We start from the raw sequence: 14,139 nt of genomic DNA on the forward strand, positions 1-14,139 counted from the left end.
GACTATGCACAGCTGGTGATTCTGACTAAAGCACTTTTTTTGTTGACTGTTACATATGTTTTTGTTTCTTCTCTTTTGTGAATGAGACTACTCCTAGGTAGTCCCACTCTTTGTAGAGACGAGAGATTTCAAAAATTTCCATAGGGATTCAAAAATATATCATGGATGTTTTCCAAAGAAACTGTTCATTTGAGAAGATAAGAATGTAATTGAAATGAACACATAGGTTTTTTGTATGGCTTTGTGATATCATTTAATGCTTATGCTTTAATCAAAAAACTTAAAATCTTGCAGAAGATTGGTGATGGAGTAACCCTCTGTTTGACTCAGAGAAGTAGCATTGTTTTTGTCCCATTTGATGGTGCGTATTTCTGTTTATGGTTCCATGATACCTGTAGTATTCTTTTAATGTGACTATAGGGAAGTATGGAAAATTGCTGTAAGGCCTACAGGATGAGTTCCATTTGAATGACTTGTATCGACCTTTTGGCTCTTCTTGGCAATACCGTAAAGTGTGATGCAAAAAATGATAAACAATTTGAAGGGATGGGTTAGAGATTTTTAGAACAAACAGCTTTGTAAGATTTTGAAAAGGTGTTGGTGAATCTCACCTTTTGGTAGTAGTGTAAATGAATTATGCAGTTTAATAACAACAAAATGCAAATCAGAATTTTGGGACTAGTAAGGAATACTGAACGGTTAAAGAAAATTATGAAGAAAAAGGTTAAATAAATAAAATAATTTCTAAAAAGCTGAATATCAGTCTCATTCATGATGATGTAAAACAGCTCAGTTAAATGTTTTTTTAAAGATTGTTTGTATGAATTCTGCCTTTTGATTTTCCTAAGAGAAGATGGTTTTTAATAAGGATTTCAATATGAATTATGATCAGTGGGAGAAGCATGTAATGAATGAACTAGATGGGGCTATTTGTGACAGTCTCCAGAGAGGAGAAGTGATGTGTAGCAGATAAACGTTGGGATTAACGTTGAGCAGAGGGGAGGGACCAACATCCTGAATTGTTACTAATAAGCACTAATGAGAGAACATCAGCTGTCCTTTGTGTTGAAAAATGCAGGCAATTTACTAATTAAAAATAATTAATGAAGTGGCTTCTCTTTTTGTATTCTGCCTGTAAAATATGTGTGCAAGTGAAACGTGGAGGCAGAGTAGCAAAGTGATCCTATATAAGGAAGATTTTAAGAGTTGATTGCCTTAATACTTACCTTAACTTTAAAAGTGTTGTTTTGATCGCTTCCATCTTTGTGTGTACACACGAAAGGGAAGAAAAAAACCCCAACTTTTTGGCAAGACTCAGCATTAAGTAGTGGAAATAAAAGATACTACCATTTCTCTCATTACCATAACTCTTATTAACAAATACAGCATGCAATGTACAGTGCCTTAAAGCACAAATGAATACCATGTTCAGCTGAAACTATGAAAATGAGATGAACATCGGTACAATGTACTATTCTTATTTTTTTTGTCCATAAAGGACTTCCTGTTCTCATAGTACTTTTTGTACACTAAAGTCACAAGATATAAGTAAAGCACAACTTCTTTTCCTTAATTATGCAGTATAAATGGAAATTGTGGGCAAATATCCTAATCTCCATAGAGACAGCACAACATTTATCTAATTAGTAGTTTGCCTTTTGGCATTACTTTGAATAAATTAGCATTTCATTACATACCCTGAACTACTTCAAAAAAGTTTCCCAGAGTAGTATTTAGTCCTTCTTCTCTAAAGAGTGTATTTTGAATTAGTATAGGTTAATAATATCCTTTATAACTGGAAAGAGACAGAGTAGCAATACTGTTGTATTTTTAATATTAGAGGGTTGCGCTTGCAGGTTCTTTGCTTTCTTTAATCCCCAGGAATCAGAGTAAAATCTTATGTCACCTTATTTAATGGCTTACTCCTTCACCAGGGAAAAATCCAAAAAAGAAAAGCAAAAAAACCGGAACAAGTTTGAAAAACAGCTTGACCTCCTCTCTCTACCCTTTTTCCAGAGGCTGAACTTTCCTTTCAAGGTGCAAACAGTACAAAGCATAGTGGTGTGGACTAATCCAAAAGTCGCACTCTAGTTATAAACGAGCTTTTCTACATTATTTCCAATGCAGCTAATCCAGAATACACTATTTGTCTTCTTTTATTGTATGTGAATCAGTGGCAGGAAACTGGGTGACTAAGTTTAGGTATTGACTGCCAGATAAGATGAGCAGCTGCTTATTATGCTTATCCTGAGCAGGTCCTGGGAGTCAAAACTTTGATGGGAAATTAAAAGAGGTAATTCATCAAGGATAGATTTTAATTGATTTTCTTTCTAAGTGTTAAAAAGAGCAGAAAGAAAAATCCACGGAAGTGATAAAGAGTGGTAATTTCCTTTCCTTGAGTCACTGGCTGTTTCAGACCCCTGCTTACCCCTTCAGAGAGTCACTGGCTGCCACCTGTGGCAGAAGATTGGCATGAAGTATGGTGTTAGATGCTCGACTCTTCTCAAAGTTGCCTTTGCAGCAGGGATGTTGGTTACACCAACATTGCCATGGTTGCTTTTTGGTAGACAGAGGCATGCAATGAACCTGTCAGTTTGTTTTTGCGAAATCCGGAGAAATGGAATGTCTTCATTTTGGGTTCTTTGATCATGACACTTGGCCTGCCGTCAGGAGACAGGGTACGTGTGTCTTGGAGAGGGAAAGGGACTTCACACAGGAGTTAGCAGGTCTCACTCACTGAGAGAGCTTTAAACAAGATTTGAAGGGGTGAGGGGATAAAATCATGATCACTGAAGACAGACCTGGAGGCACAAGGCCACTGTTTGAGAGACAGTGTGTTAGTGAGGTCCTTTGGTCTGCTGTCTCGTTAGTGGAAGGGGGTGGAGATCCATGCAGCGCCAAGGGTTATTGATGTGCTAGAAACTGCAGAAGCACCTGCGAATGCTCATGCAGGAATTGGAGCTTCTTCCCCTGAAAAGGCAGCAGGATTGATCGCCCAAATGAAATGCATCTACACATATGCATGCAGCATAGGCAGCAAACAGGAGGAACTGGAACCCATAGTGCAGCAGGAAAACTATGACATAGGGGGTTGGAGGTAGGTGATGTTTAAGGTCCCTTCCAACCAAACCATGCTATGATTCTATGACAAGAGGAAATGACCTCAAGTTGATCCTGCAGAGGTTTGGATTGGATGTTAGGAAAAATTTCTTCACTGAAAGGGTGTCCAGGTGTTGGAACAGGCTCCCCAGGGAAGTGGTGGAATCACCATCCCTGCAGTGTTCAAAAGGCATGTGGATGTGGCATGGAGGAACATGCTTTGGTGGTTAACATGGTGGCACTGGGTTAACAGTGAGACTTGATGATCACAGAGGTCTTTTCCAGCCTTAATGATTCTCTGTTCTGTTTGGCTGTCAGACTGGATTTTGTGTCTAGTAGCACAACATGTCTGGATGTTACAACATTTGTGAACTTGGGACCAGTCACAAAAGGACCCCCAGTGCAGTGCTGCACATGAAGGTCCCAGAAGTGTGTTCAACTGGACTCACTGATGTCTTTTTTTATGCTTCTGGGCTGGATTCTCTGAGCAGATGGTCACTTACCTCCCTAGTGGTGAGTCAGGACAACCCTGTACATTCACCTGCCCCTTGGTAAATGTTGTCTTGTTCCCCTGCCCTGGGAAGGCTTTTTTACTCATTCTTTGTTATTTGACACTGAGTTATGTCATGGTGAGAGAAGAGCTCATGTTCCTTTCTAGCTCTTCTCCCAGCTTCTTTAGTTATCCCTCTCGATCCAGTAATTATTTTGTATTCCTGGTCAATGGGTTAGCCAGAGTTTTGGAATGATTCTTCCTAGATCTTCTACTGTGATGAGCACCCTGCAAATAAAACCCCAGAAAATTTCTTTTCTAACTTTCATCAAATCTGGCTCTTTGTAACAACAGCTGGAACAATTATTGGAAAACTTGAAGATGAGAGAATACAGGAGAGAAAAAAAGATAGTTTATTAATTGTTACCTCCCATCCTCTTAAGCATCATTGCAGGCAGGTTTCTGCACTCAGGTCTGGTCCTTGGTTACCTCAGTATCTCTGTAGGAAGCTGGCACAGGTTTCCAGTCCTCCCCCACCCAGTGCCCAGGAATGTTCCCCTGCACCCTCCGGGGCCAGTTAGTGCCTGGTCCTAAAAGCAGAATACCAGAAAAATCTGTGACTTGGTTGACTGTTCTCGCCCTCACTGCAGGACCCCAATGCTTGTCTGCCATGTTTTGCATTGTCCCTTGGCTGTATCTGTCCTCATAGGAGCCATTCAGTAGCTCACAAAACAGCTCCTTCTTCCTTCTATCTTCATCCAGAGGCTCAGAAACTCTACTTAATGACTGTACTGTAAGAATGGAGAGCAGTCATTTATATCCTAGATACACGTTGAAATTAACTTCTCTTTCTGTATTGCATTTTAAAGGCACTGTGCTAAACCCCTCTCATCTTCTTCTGTATGTTCAAATAAATTTCTCTGTTTTTTAGTTGTGTTGATACTCTTGTGAGCAAGTATGGTCTAGGGAACATGGATCTGGGATTGCATAAATTGCCAAACAGTACTCTTTTTTCTTATCTGCTCCCAACATAAAGTTTGTTTTAGGGAGATGTTGTCTGGGGACCTGGAAAATGGGAAGGCAACGTCAGAGGTATGTTAGAGAGAATGACTGCTCTAATCTAACACTCTGAATTTTGTTCTACAGCTTGATGACTGCACCCTGCAATTGTCTCATAATGGTACCTATCTGGATCTAGAATCCACCCTAGCAGAACAAAGAGATGAATTAGAAGGCTTCCAGGAGGATGCTGGGTAAGTAAAGGTTTACTAAACATTTTTAAACAAGCATGTGGTTAACTTCATATGTTCAGGTCAGCATAAGAACAGAAAAGATAAGAATCTTTCCTTTCTATGCCCGTATGTCTGCCCCTTTGTATGATTAAGAGTTTTATGACTTCTCTCTCTACGTTCACTCTTACAGTTTCTTTAAAAGATGACGACATACTGTTAAGAAATCTATGAATATGAATATCTTGATTAGTCTAATAAGATTTTATAGTTCTTTGAAACTTGATAAATGAGGATGGTTTGTTCAGAGAACACTGAGATCTTTCTCATGATAATAGTCATGTAGAGGCTTATATTGGGATGATGTTCCTCAAGTTATAAACTCAATTTATTTTGCCTTGATATTTAAGTTCTCCATTTATATTTTTGAAGTAAAGACCTTTATTGATTTCTTTTTTTACTCCTGGAATTGATTAAGCCAGCCCAAGGGATGGAGGTGCATGTTGTTTTTTGAATATTCTCCTCTCTTGCTTTTTTTCTCTCACTCAGTTCTTGCTGGCACACATGGATTGCTATGACACAGCTTTCCATAGTCACTTCTTAAGAGAACTGAAAGTGAAAGCAGAAGTTAGCATCAGTGTGTGTTTGTGTCAATGCACATAGACAACTTCCTTTTTGAAGAAATTTCCTTTTCTGGACCTTTCAGGCAATTGTCTTAGTTAAGATGTAAAATGAACAGAAAAACTAGATCTATTTTTGTCTTTTTGGTTACTATACTGGCCTGGATAGTTGCGATTATTTTATGGGTGCGTTTTGGCATGGACTTCACATGTGAGAAATGCAGCTGTGTCAGAAGGAAATTCATAGAATCACAGAACATGCTGAGTTAGAAGAGAACACATCAGGATCATCGAGTCCAACTCCTGCCCCTGCGCAGGACACCCCAAAAGTCACACCATGTGCCTGAGAGCAGTGTCCAAACGCTTCTGGAACTCTGTCAGGTTGGTGCTGTGACCACTGCCCTGGGGAACCTGTATCAGTGCCCAAACACCCTCTGGGTGAAGAACTTCTACCTAATAATTAACTGAATTTTGAATTGGTCAGAGTTTGTTAACAGTAGGAGATGCAGCCCTTGTGCTTATACTCCTTCTCCACTTTTTCTGATCGCTGTCTTGCCTTTGATGAATATGTCTTACAAATTTAAACTCTGCCTCTGAAGATGATTTTATGTGGAGAAGAATTTTAAATAATATGTTTGTTCCAGATACTCACGTGTGTGCATTTGTGTATGTCTTATTCACGCATACGGATTTGGGGCATGTTTTGCAACCATTGCAAGATAAAAACTGTTCTATTAGAAGCCACTTAAAAGAGAGATCTTCAATAGACAGAGTAGCCAATACAAGCTGAACTGAGCTTCCTTTCCTATGCAATAGGAGTGTTGAGTGTAGAAGCTGATATGGTCTTCAGTTTTATGCAGAGGTGATAAAAATCACTGCAAAGAACAGCAAGTTCCTATTTCCAGGTAATTTTATGATGAGTTGAAAACAAGTAATATGAAGGAAATTTTTTTTTGTTTTTGTAGCAATATGTTTTGAGTTTGTCACTTTTTTTCCCTTCCATTGGTGTCTCAATGATAATTTTGGTAATTTTAACTTTGCTAGTTTTGATACCCCACAGTAGCAATTTGGTACTGCCAAGCAATTTGGCAAGTGAGAGACCACTTGGTGCTTTTCCTGCCAGACTTTGCTCTTGAAATGGCAATATCCACCTAGTTTTATTTTCATGCTCCTTTTGGGCATGTAAAATCAATGATACGAATTGTTCCTGAAATATGATTCTAATTTTCTCAGTGGTGGCTGTCCTAGGAAAAAAACCAAACCAAAAAACGTGGAACTGCTGCTCCATGGAACTGGAGTTTTGTACTGGCGAGGATTCAGATGGATTTCTGCATCTTATTTTTGTCCATATTTTGTGAGAGAAGAGAATATAAACAAGAACAACCAGAACTTTGGAAGTGTGTGGGATAAGCTCCTCTGTAGGACTTAGCATTGTTACTTCAGGGTAAATGCAACTTACATGATGTTATTCAGAAAAACTGAATATTCTACACATAGGGTATCAAATGAGGTCAGTAATGCTGTCCTCAGTCCTGTCTTTCTAGCAACTTAAACTCCAGTTTTGCATCTTGGAGTTCTGAGACCAAAGCACTGAGCTGGAGCGCTTCTGAGCTGGAGCGCTCCTGAGCTGGAGCGCTCCTGAGCTGGAGCGCTCCTGAGCTGGAGTGCTCCTGAGCTGGAGCGCTCCTGAGCTGGAGCTTCTGGCTGCAGACCTTGGGAGCTTAGCAGCAGCCCGCTGTCTGGGAGGGACTGCCTGCAGAAACCATTTAGTCTCTCTCTTTTTCTGTCTGGGTCATTTCAAGGTCCTGCTCTTAATCTTCAAAGCTTTTAATTTTCTGAGATTAGGCTACCTCAGGACCTGCCTTTCTGCCATGCCAAAGCTGCTGTGCTCATCAGGGTCACTGAAGCTTGCTGAACTCTGAGTGAAAGCTTTAGTAGGTGGATATTTTTAAAATTTTAGAATCTCAGCTGTGGAAACTCCTATTCAAAGTGACTAGAATGTCCTGTAATCTGGCTGTTTTCAGCATCTTTTTGCCAAAAGTTCCTGTTCGTCCCGGGAAAGATGATGAAGATTTTTTTTTTTAACACTGTTGAAAGGAGACTTGTAAATAAAACAAAACAAGCAGAAAGCAAAGTCTTGAAAGTTTTGGTTGTTTTGAGAGGCTGTAGGAATTTGTTTTTTCTCTGAGGGATTGGATGAGCATAGTGGAAAACATGAAGGACTTTTTTCAAGAGGAAAGAAGAGAATGGTGGCAGTTGCTGGAGGTTTATAATGTGTATCTGTAAATAACCTGTATAAGAAACATATGTACTTGTGCAATTTCAAATGAATGCTCTTCTGTTACTGAATGTGGTAGTTGCTGTCCACTCCAGCAGAATCAAAACTTTTGTCTAGGGAAGGAGAAAAGCCAACACGTATCCTCGTACTCTGGAGGGCTAACTGAGCAAAACATGTATGTGGATTGGACTGCTTTCCTGTCTACACAATTTTACCTGCTGCCATTTGCACCCTTGGGAATAGCTGTGGGATTCAGGAGAATCAGATTGCTTTTGTATGGGGGCTGGTTTTGGAAGAGCCAGGATGAACATCTGGCCAAGTAATGAGGCTGGTCCTGCAGAAGGTGTTGCAGCCAGCAAAAGGGTCAGTAGGAGCATGTAGGAAAATGACATTTCTTTTCAAGTCTGGAATGTGTTCATGGCTCACTTGCTTGTTGGGTTGCTTAGCTGTTTTGGTTTTTTTCTCTTGCTTCCAACACAAATTACTTAGTGGATGCTTAATTGTGTAGGGTGGTGATGTGGAGGTTTTTTAGGTGGGCTGGCTGCTTTAAGGTGTCAGTGACAGGTGAAGCTCCTTTCCTTGGCTTCCTTGAGATTTCACAGAGCAAGCAAGAATTGTCAAGCAGCTGATCTGTTTAAATTACCATATAATTGCTCAAGCTCTCTTTATGGATGTATCTTAACAGGCCTTCATGGTAGCCCACAAGGTAACACAATCCTAAAATGCAGAGCATGAGTTTCTTTAGACATTATGCTGTGAGAAATTAAAATTTCTTCAGGGAATATGTTTTCAAGACTTTTGTTCAGCAGGGATTGTTTTAAAGTACTTCTGACAAATGGCTTCAGTGCTAATGTTTCTGCATTCCTTCTAGACACCCTATCTCAAGACATTTTGTCTGGGTGAGCCCCATGACAGACCTTTTCCCTCTTGATGGTGCTGTTCATTCTGGGCTTGATTCAGAATCTGTTGGAGGCAATGGAGTCTGGCAGGGATCTCTGCCATTCTTTTCCTGCTTATGTACTGTATTTTTTCCCACTTAGACTTTGCAAATAGCACAATTGTGAGAATGAAAACTTTCTGTCACTTGTTTACATAAGGAAGTTGGGGATGCATTTGAAAGTTAATTTAGTTTTTGTCTTACAAAAATGTTGTGGGTCATTTCTTACAGCAGTACTGAAAACTAGTAGATTCTATGCTGATTTTGTATGAGTTTAAACAGAATGTATTTGTGTTTGTTCACAGGTGGAAAATGCTCTCAACTTCTGATAGCTTTCTCTCTGTGTTTTGTCTTGATGTCATTTCTGTGTTTCTCTGTTCCAACAACAAGAAAAATAAGGGAAGTGCCAGTGAAAGATTGTCATTGTGTTGCTCCAAACAGGAGATTGTGACTGCTTATTGACATTATTTACTCATGTTGTGAAGAATATATTAGTCCACCCAAATATTTTGCTTTCTGTGACATTTAGCTATTAGGTCTGATGAAATGCTGAATCTGAAAAATGTAATTGATGGTCACAATAAAAAGCATGCAACAAAGCAAGAAAAGACCCCAACAAAAACACAAGAAAAACAGCTCCCTAGAAACATTAAACCAAAAAACCTGGGCTGAGAGATTATGGTAATTTTTGGAAGGTGTAAGAATTTCTACAGGGTAGCAGTATTCCAGTCTAAAATGTATCAGATTGAGATGTTGAACCACATTTTGAAGTGGATGTTTAGCTAAAACCTTACTCTTGCAGAATAAATGGTGATACAGATTAAGATGTCACATTCCTAAAGAAATAATTGGTTTTTATGGATGAGTAAGTTGATGCTGTTCTTAATTACCTCACAAAGATTGAGTGCAATAACTATTACTACCTATATTTTCAAAACTTTATGCGGCTTTTGAGCTTCATAATCCTGTTACAATGTCTTTGTTTCTATGTAAAAAAATAATTAGGTAAAATATTGAAATTAATCTTTAGGTGGAACTGTAGTAATTCATTTTCATAGTTATCATGCAATAACCATTGACAGCAAAATGAAATAAAATTACTGGTCCCATATGGTTTCCCTGTACAGAAAATTGGCAAGTCATCTCTGAGCATTCCTGCTTCCACAGCATGTAATCAAAATAATTACACAAATGTGCATGTATTTTGTAGGCCTGACAAATGAGACATGCGACTCTGAGGGATGTGCTCTGAAGGCAGGATGGAGGCAATTAACAGTTGAAAGTTCCACCATGGAAATTATTCACCAGTTAAGAGAAAAGGATTTCTTGTCAGTGGATCTCCTTGACACAGTATCTGGTGAAGAAATGATTGTCAAATTAAGGTTCCTACTAATAGTAAAATGCTACTACTTTTTTAGTTAAAAAATGAATACTGATTTGTGAACATAAAATGTGTTTAGAAAACAAGCATCTGCAAAATAATAGCAAACTTGAATAAATTTTACTGCAGGCCATGGCTTGTTTTCTTACATAGTTTCAGCTTTAAAGCTGGCTTGATGGTGCAGAAGTAAATCTCTTCTGCATATATTGAGGTCAGAGACTGCAAGCCACTTTGATTGCGCCAAAAGACACAAAATGCAAGGTCGAAGTGAGCTTTTGGAAAGAACCTGTGGTGCCCTGTTTTGGTGTGTGCTGTTTAGGAGGGACCTGGACTGTGACAGTAAGCACAGAAATTACAGCAATCACAACTTATTGTGTGTAGTAGATTTCTGGGGATGTCAGAGGAGGGTGCAGTCTGTGCACCTTACAGCTTCATTCCAGTCTACATGGAGAACCTTCGGCCAAGTAGCCTACAAAAGAAAAGTTGCAATACTGGATAAGACTGACCTTTCACTGATGTGCCAAACATGTCCTTCAAAGGGAAGCAGAGCTGGTTTTGCTCTTCTCCAAATGCCCCAGTCTTGGAAACTGTACTGCACTCCTTTCTACTGAGAAGGAACCAGCATCCAAAGTAGTGGCTCCCTTGGCTTGGACAAGGAGTCTTCATGAGCTCTTTACGCTGTGTGTGGTTTTGGTTTGGGGTGAGCAGGAACCTGGGATTGGTAGACTTGACTGGGGCGGGTTGTGGGCAGCTCTTGGCATTGGCACTTAAGAAATGTGAAGGGGCACAGTGCTCTTAATCCATGTGCCTGAGAGTAGTGTCCAAAGCACATGGCAGCTTTTGGGGTGTAAGACAGCACCTCACATACCAAGTTCTGAAGTGTTCTGTGGTCTGGTTTTGTCCTATGGGGGGTTTTTAGTGGGTGGGCATTTTTTTGGTGATGGCGTTTAAGTGCTGGGGTTTTTTAAGAGCTTGGCTCATGATTTTACAGCTTTTGTTTGTCAATACTACAGCAGCTGTGTCTCTTTCTCTCCCACTTTGCCCCAGAGTTTAGTCAGCTGTAAAGGGAAAAATCTACGTCTGTACCAAGGTACCTGTGGAAACATTTGAAGATCTGCTGTTTTTGAATTTAGTGATTACTGCTGGCAAATGAATGCAATAAGAGTGTTTTTATTCAAAAATAATTTCCATTGTAAAATGTATTGCAAAAATACTCTTGTGCTTAGCTCTCTCCCAGCCCGTTACATACCAAATAAAGTGCCAAACCAAAAAGCGTCTGAATAATTCTTACAGTTTTTCCTAGGACAACGTTTTTTAAAGATAGCCTAATTTGGCATTCAGGTTTACATGTGAAAATAGCTGAGAAGTCCAATATTTTATGGTGGAAACTTAAATAAAAACAGCTTATGGAAACAGCTGATGCCAGATGTTCTATTTAAAACCATTTAATTTTATTAACATTGAAGCTGCTTAATAGCTGTGTTTGCACTCTGCCCTCCTCCTCGATGACGAGGCTGTAAGTTAAGTGAGCGGCTCTCGAGGCTTGGAAATGTGTTTCCCTTCAATTTGTGAGCAGGAAATCCCTTCCTCTCTCCATAAACAGATCATCTGCGGGGCTTCAGGTAGGGCTGCCAGAAAGCGCTGCAGGGCTGCTCTGAACTCAACTCCTGTTGCGAGCAGAACCACTGATTCGAGAATCCAAACCTGGAACAACACCAGCACCGTGGGCACTCACTGCCTGCCGGGGCAAAGCAGTGTAGTATTGCCCAGAGCATGTGGGCAGCCGAGGGAGCTTGTGCAGGGTAATTAATAAAAGCTGTGAATTAGCTACACTTCCTATTCCATGGCAACCATTCCCGTGTGTGCTCCTACCCGGTAGTAAATGCAGAGGTTTGTGTAAGCAAGCTCACACTCTGTTTTATCCCATGGGAATCCATTTGTCTGTGTGCGTGGTGTGTGGTGTGTGTTTGTTTGGTTTACCCCTGACTAAACTAAGGTGGTAATCTGCTTCTGATAAAAATAAGTGTCTCCAATTTAACCTCCAGTTGTGAGCTAACAGCTTAAACTGTTGCAAATCTGTGACTAGCCCAGGATCTCCAGTAATGAAGCCATGAAAATTAGTGAATACTGCCAGGGCTAAGACCACAGAAGTACAGCAAAACACTAGTTGATTTCACATTTACTGCTCAGTAAATGTGCTCAGTAATTGTGCTCGCTAGCAAAAGCATTGATGGCCCAGCAATAAATATAAAGCCCATTTCCGAAGTGGAATTAATATGGAGAAATAAGTGGCCTGAGAGCAGTGTTTTATATTTAAGAATTTGTATGTCAAGTTGGGAAGAAGCCCTTGCCAAATGTGATGCTCATGGAAAACTTCCAAAAGCAGAAAGAGACACAAAGCAGTATGTTGATCAGTGCAAAGTAGACTTTATGTACCTACATACACATAAGCATGTTCTACTGCAAGGTAGGACAGCTTTAAAACAGTTCTTGCTGAGTCTGGTTAAAATGGTCACATTCTGAGAAAGCATAAATGGCCAATTAAGTGAGTAGGACGTTGCTTTGAAATGTGTTGTGCCGTTTCGAATAATCTCATCTTCACTTTGTTATCTTTTTAGTATCATCAATTAAATTGGAAAACCATAAAAGATAGGGGTTTTTCCCTTAAGGTAGTAGAGAATGATTTCTAGTAAAAGAGAAATGTTTATGAAAATTTCTTAAAACTGTTTTTTACAAGCTAAGTCATATTTTGCTTTTTTTAATTATAAAAAAATTTAGCTGCCCCTTATGGAACTGCAAGTCAGAGTAAGGTCAGGTAGAAGGGGCCTTTGTGAGAAAGAAGATTACTATGCAGGTGCAGTTTGTTTCTGCTCTGCAACTATGGAACTTCTAATGAAGTTGGTCACAAAATCAGCGAATGGGTCAGGTTGGAAGGAACCACAGTGGGACTTCTGGTCCAACCTCCCTGCTCCCTGTTCAATCCCAGAGCACATGGCACAGGATTGTGTCCCAATGGTTCTTGAATATCTTCAAGGAAGGAGATACCACAACTTGTCTGGGCAACCTGTTCCAGTGCTCAGTCACCCACACAGTAAAGAAATTCTCTTTTATGTCCAGGTGGAGCTTCCTGTGCATCAGTTTCTGCCCATTGCCTCTTGTCCTTTTGCTCGGCACCACTGAGAAAAGCCTGGATCCATTCTCTTGACACCCTCCCTTCAGATACTCACAGACATTGATGAGATCCCATCTTGGTTGTCTTCTCTTGAGGCTGAACAGGCCCAGCACCCTCAGCCTTTTCCCATGAGAGATGCTCCAGCCCCTTAATCATCTTGGTAGCCCTTTGTTCTACGTGTTCCAGGAGCTGTGTATCTCTTGTCCTGAGGAGCCCAGAACTGGACACAGCACTCCAGATGTGACCTTGCCAGTCCTGAGTAGAGGAGCAGGATCACCTCCCTCGTTATGCTGACAATGCTCTTCCTGATGCACCCAGACCACCTGAAGTGGTCTGGAACCAAAACTGACGGTCCCACAGTGTTTCTGGGAGCACTGGAGGGACCGTTTGCCTGAAGACATGGAAACATCAAATGACCCATCTGCTGGAGATTAATTTATTTTACTTTCCTCCTTGCCCTTGTCCTGTAGGTTTCCAGTTCTTATAACATTTTTTCCCCAAAAATCCAGATATTTCAAGGCATCTGTTTCTCCAAGGGTGAAAAGGTTTTAAATGAAAATGTTCATGTAATGTGGACTTCGAAGTACAGGTGATAGCAAAACCACATGACCAGAAATCACCCGATGTAAAGATTCCTGGGAGGAATGTGCATCCAGAGCTTGAGAGTTACTGACAGCAGTGGGAAATATATAACCTAAGAATTGGAAAGCATTGGTCAAGTGATGTGTCATCTCTGAGGAAGAACATGATGCAGGGTTGACAAGAAGTGTGGAAACAATACTTTTGGTTTTGTGTTTTACCAAGAAACAATATTATTGTTAAAAGAGCTCTTCTAATGCAATTCTCCTCACCATTTTTCAACTCATAAAGTTTGAGTTTTCTTAATACAAAAATATAAGATGGAGATTTAACTGATCATGCTAAATGACAGGA

General features: G+C 40.1%; 1 protein-coding gene across 14 annotated transcripts in view; it reads left to right on the forward strand.

Moving 5' to 3' along the window:
* The window catches only part of FHOD3 (formin homology 2 domain containing 3), a 377,929-nt gene that overhangs the window by 35,682 nt on the left and 328,108 nt on the right, over positions 1–14,139 (forward strand). For all 14 annotated transcript variants that reach the window (XM_048312850.1, XM_048312857.1, XM_048312923.1 and 11 more), the window contains exon 2: positions 4,736–4,842. In XM_048312850.1, the coding sequence (XP_048168807.1) occupies positions 4,736–4,842 (107 nt within the window). The remainder of the gene's footprint in view (positions 1–4,735; positions 4,843–14,139) is intronic.

Source organism: Corvus hawaiiensis, chromosome 1 (assembly GCF_020740725.1).
Source record: "Corvus hawaiiensis isolate bCorHaw1 chromosome 1, bCorHaw1.pri.cur, whole genome shotgun sequence".
NCBI lineage: Eukaryota > Metazoa > Chordata > Aves > Passeriformes > Corvidae > Corvus > Corvus hawaiiensis.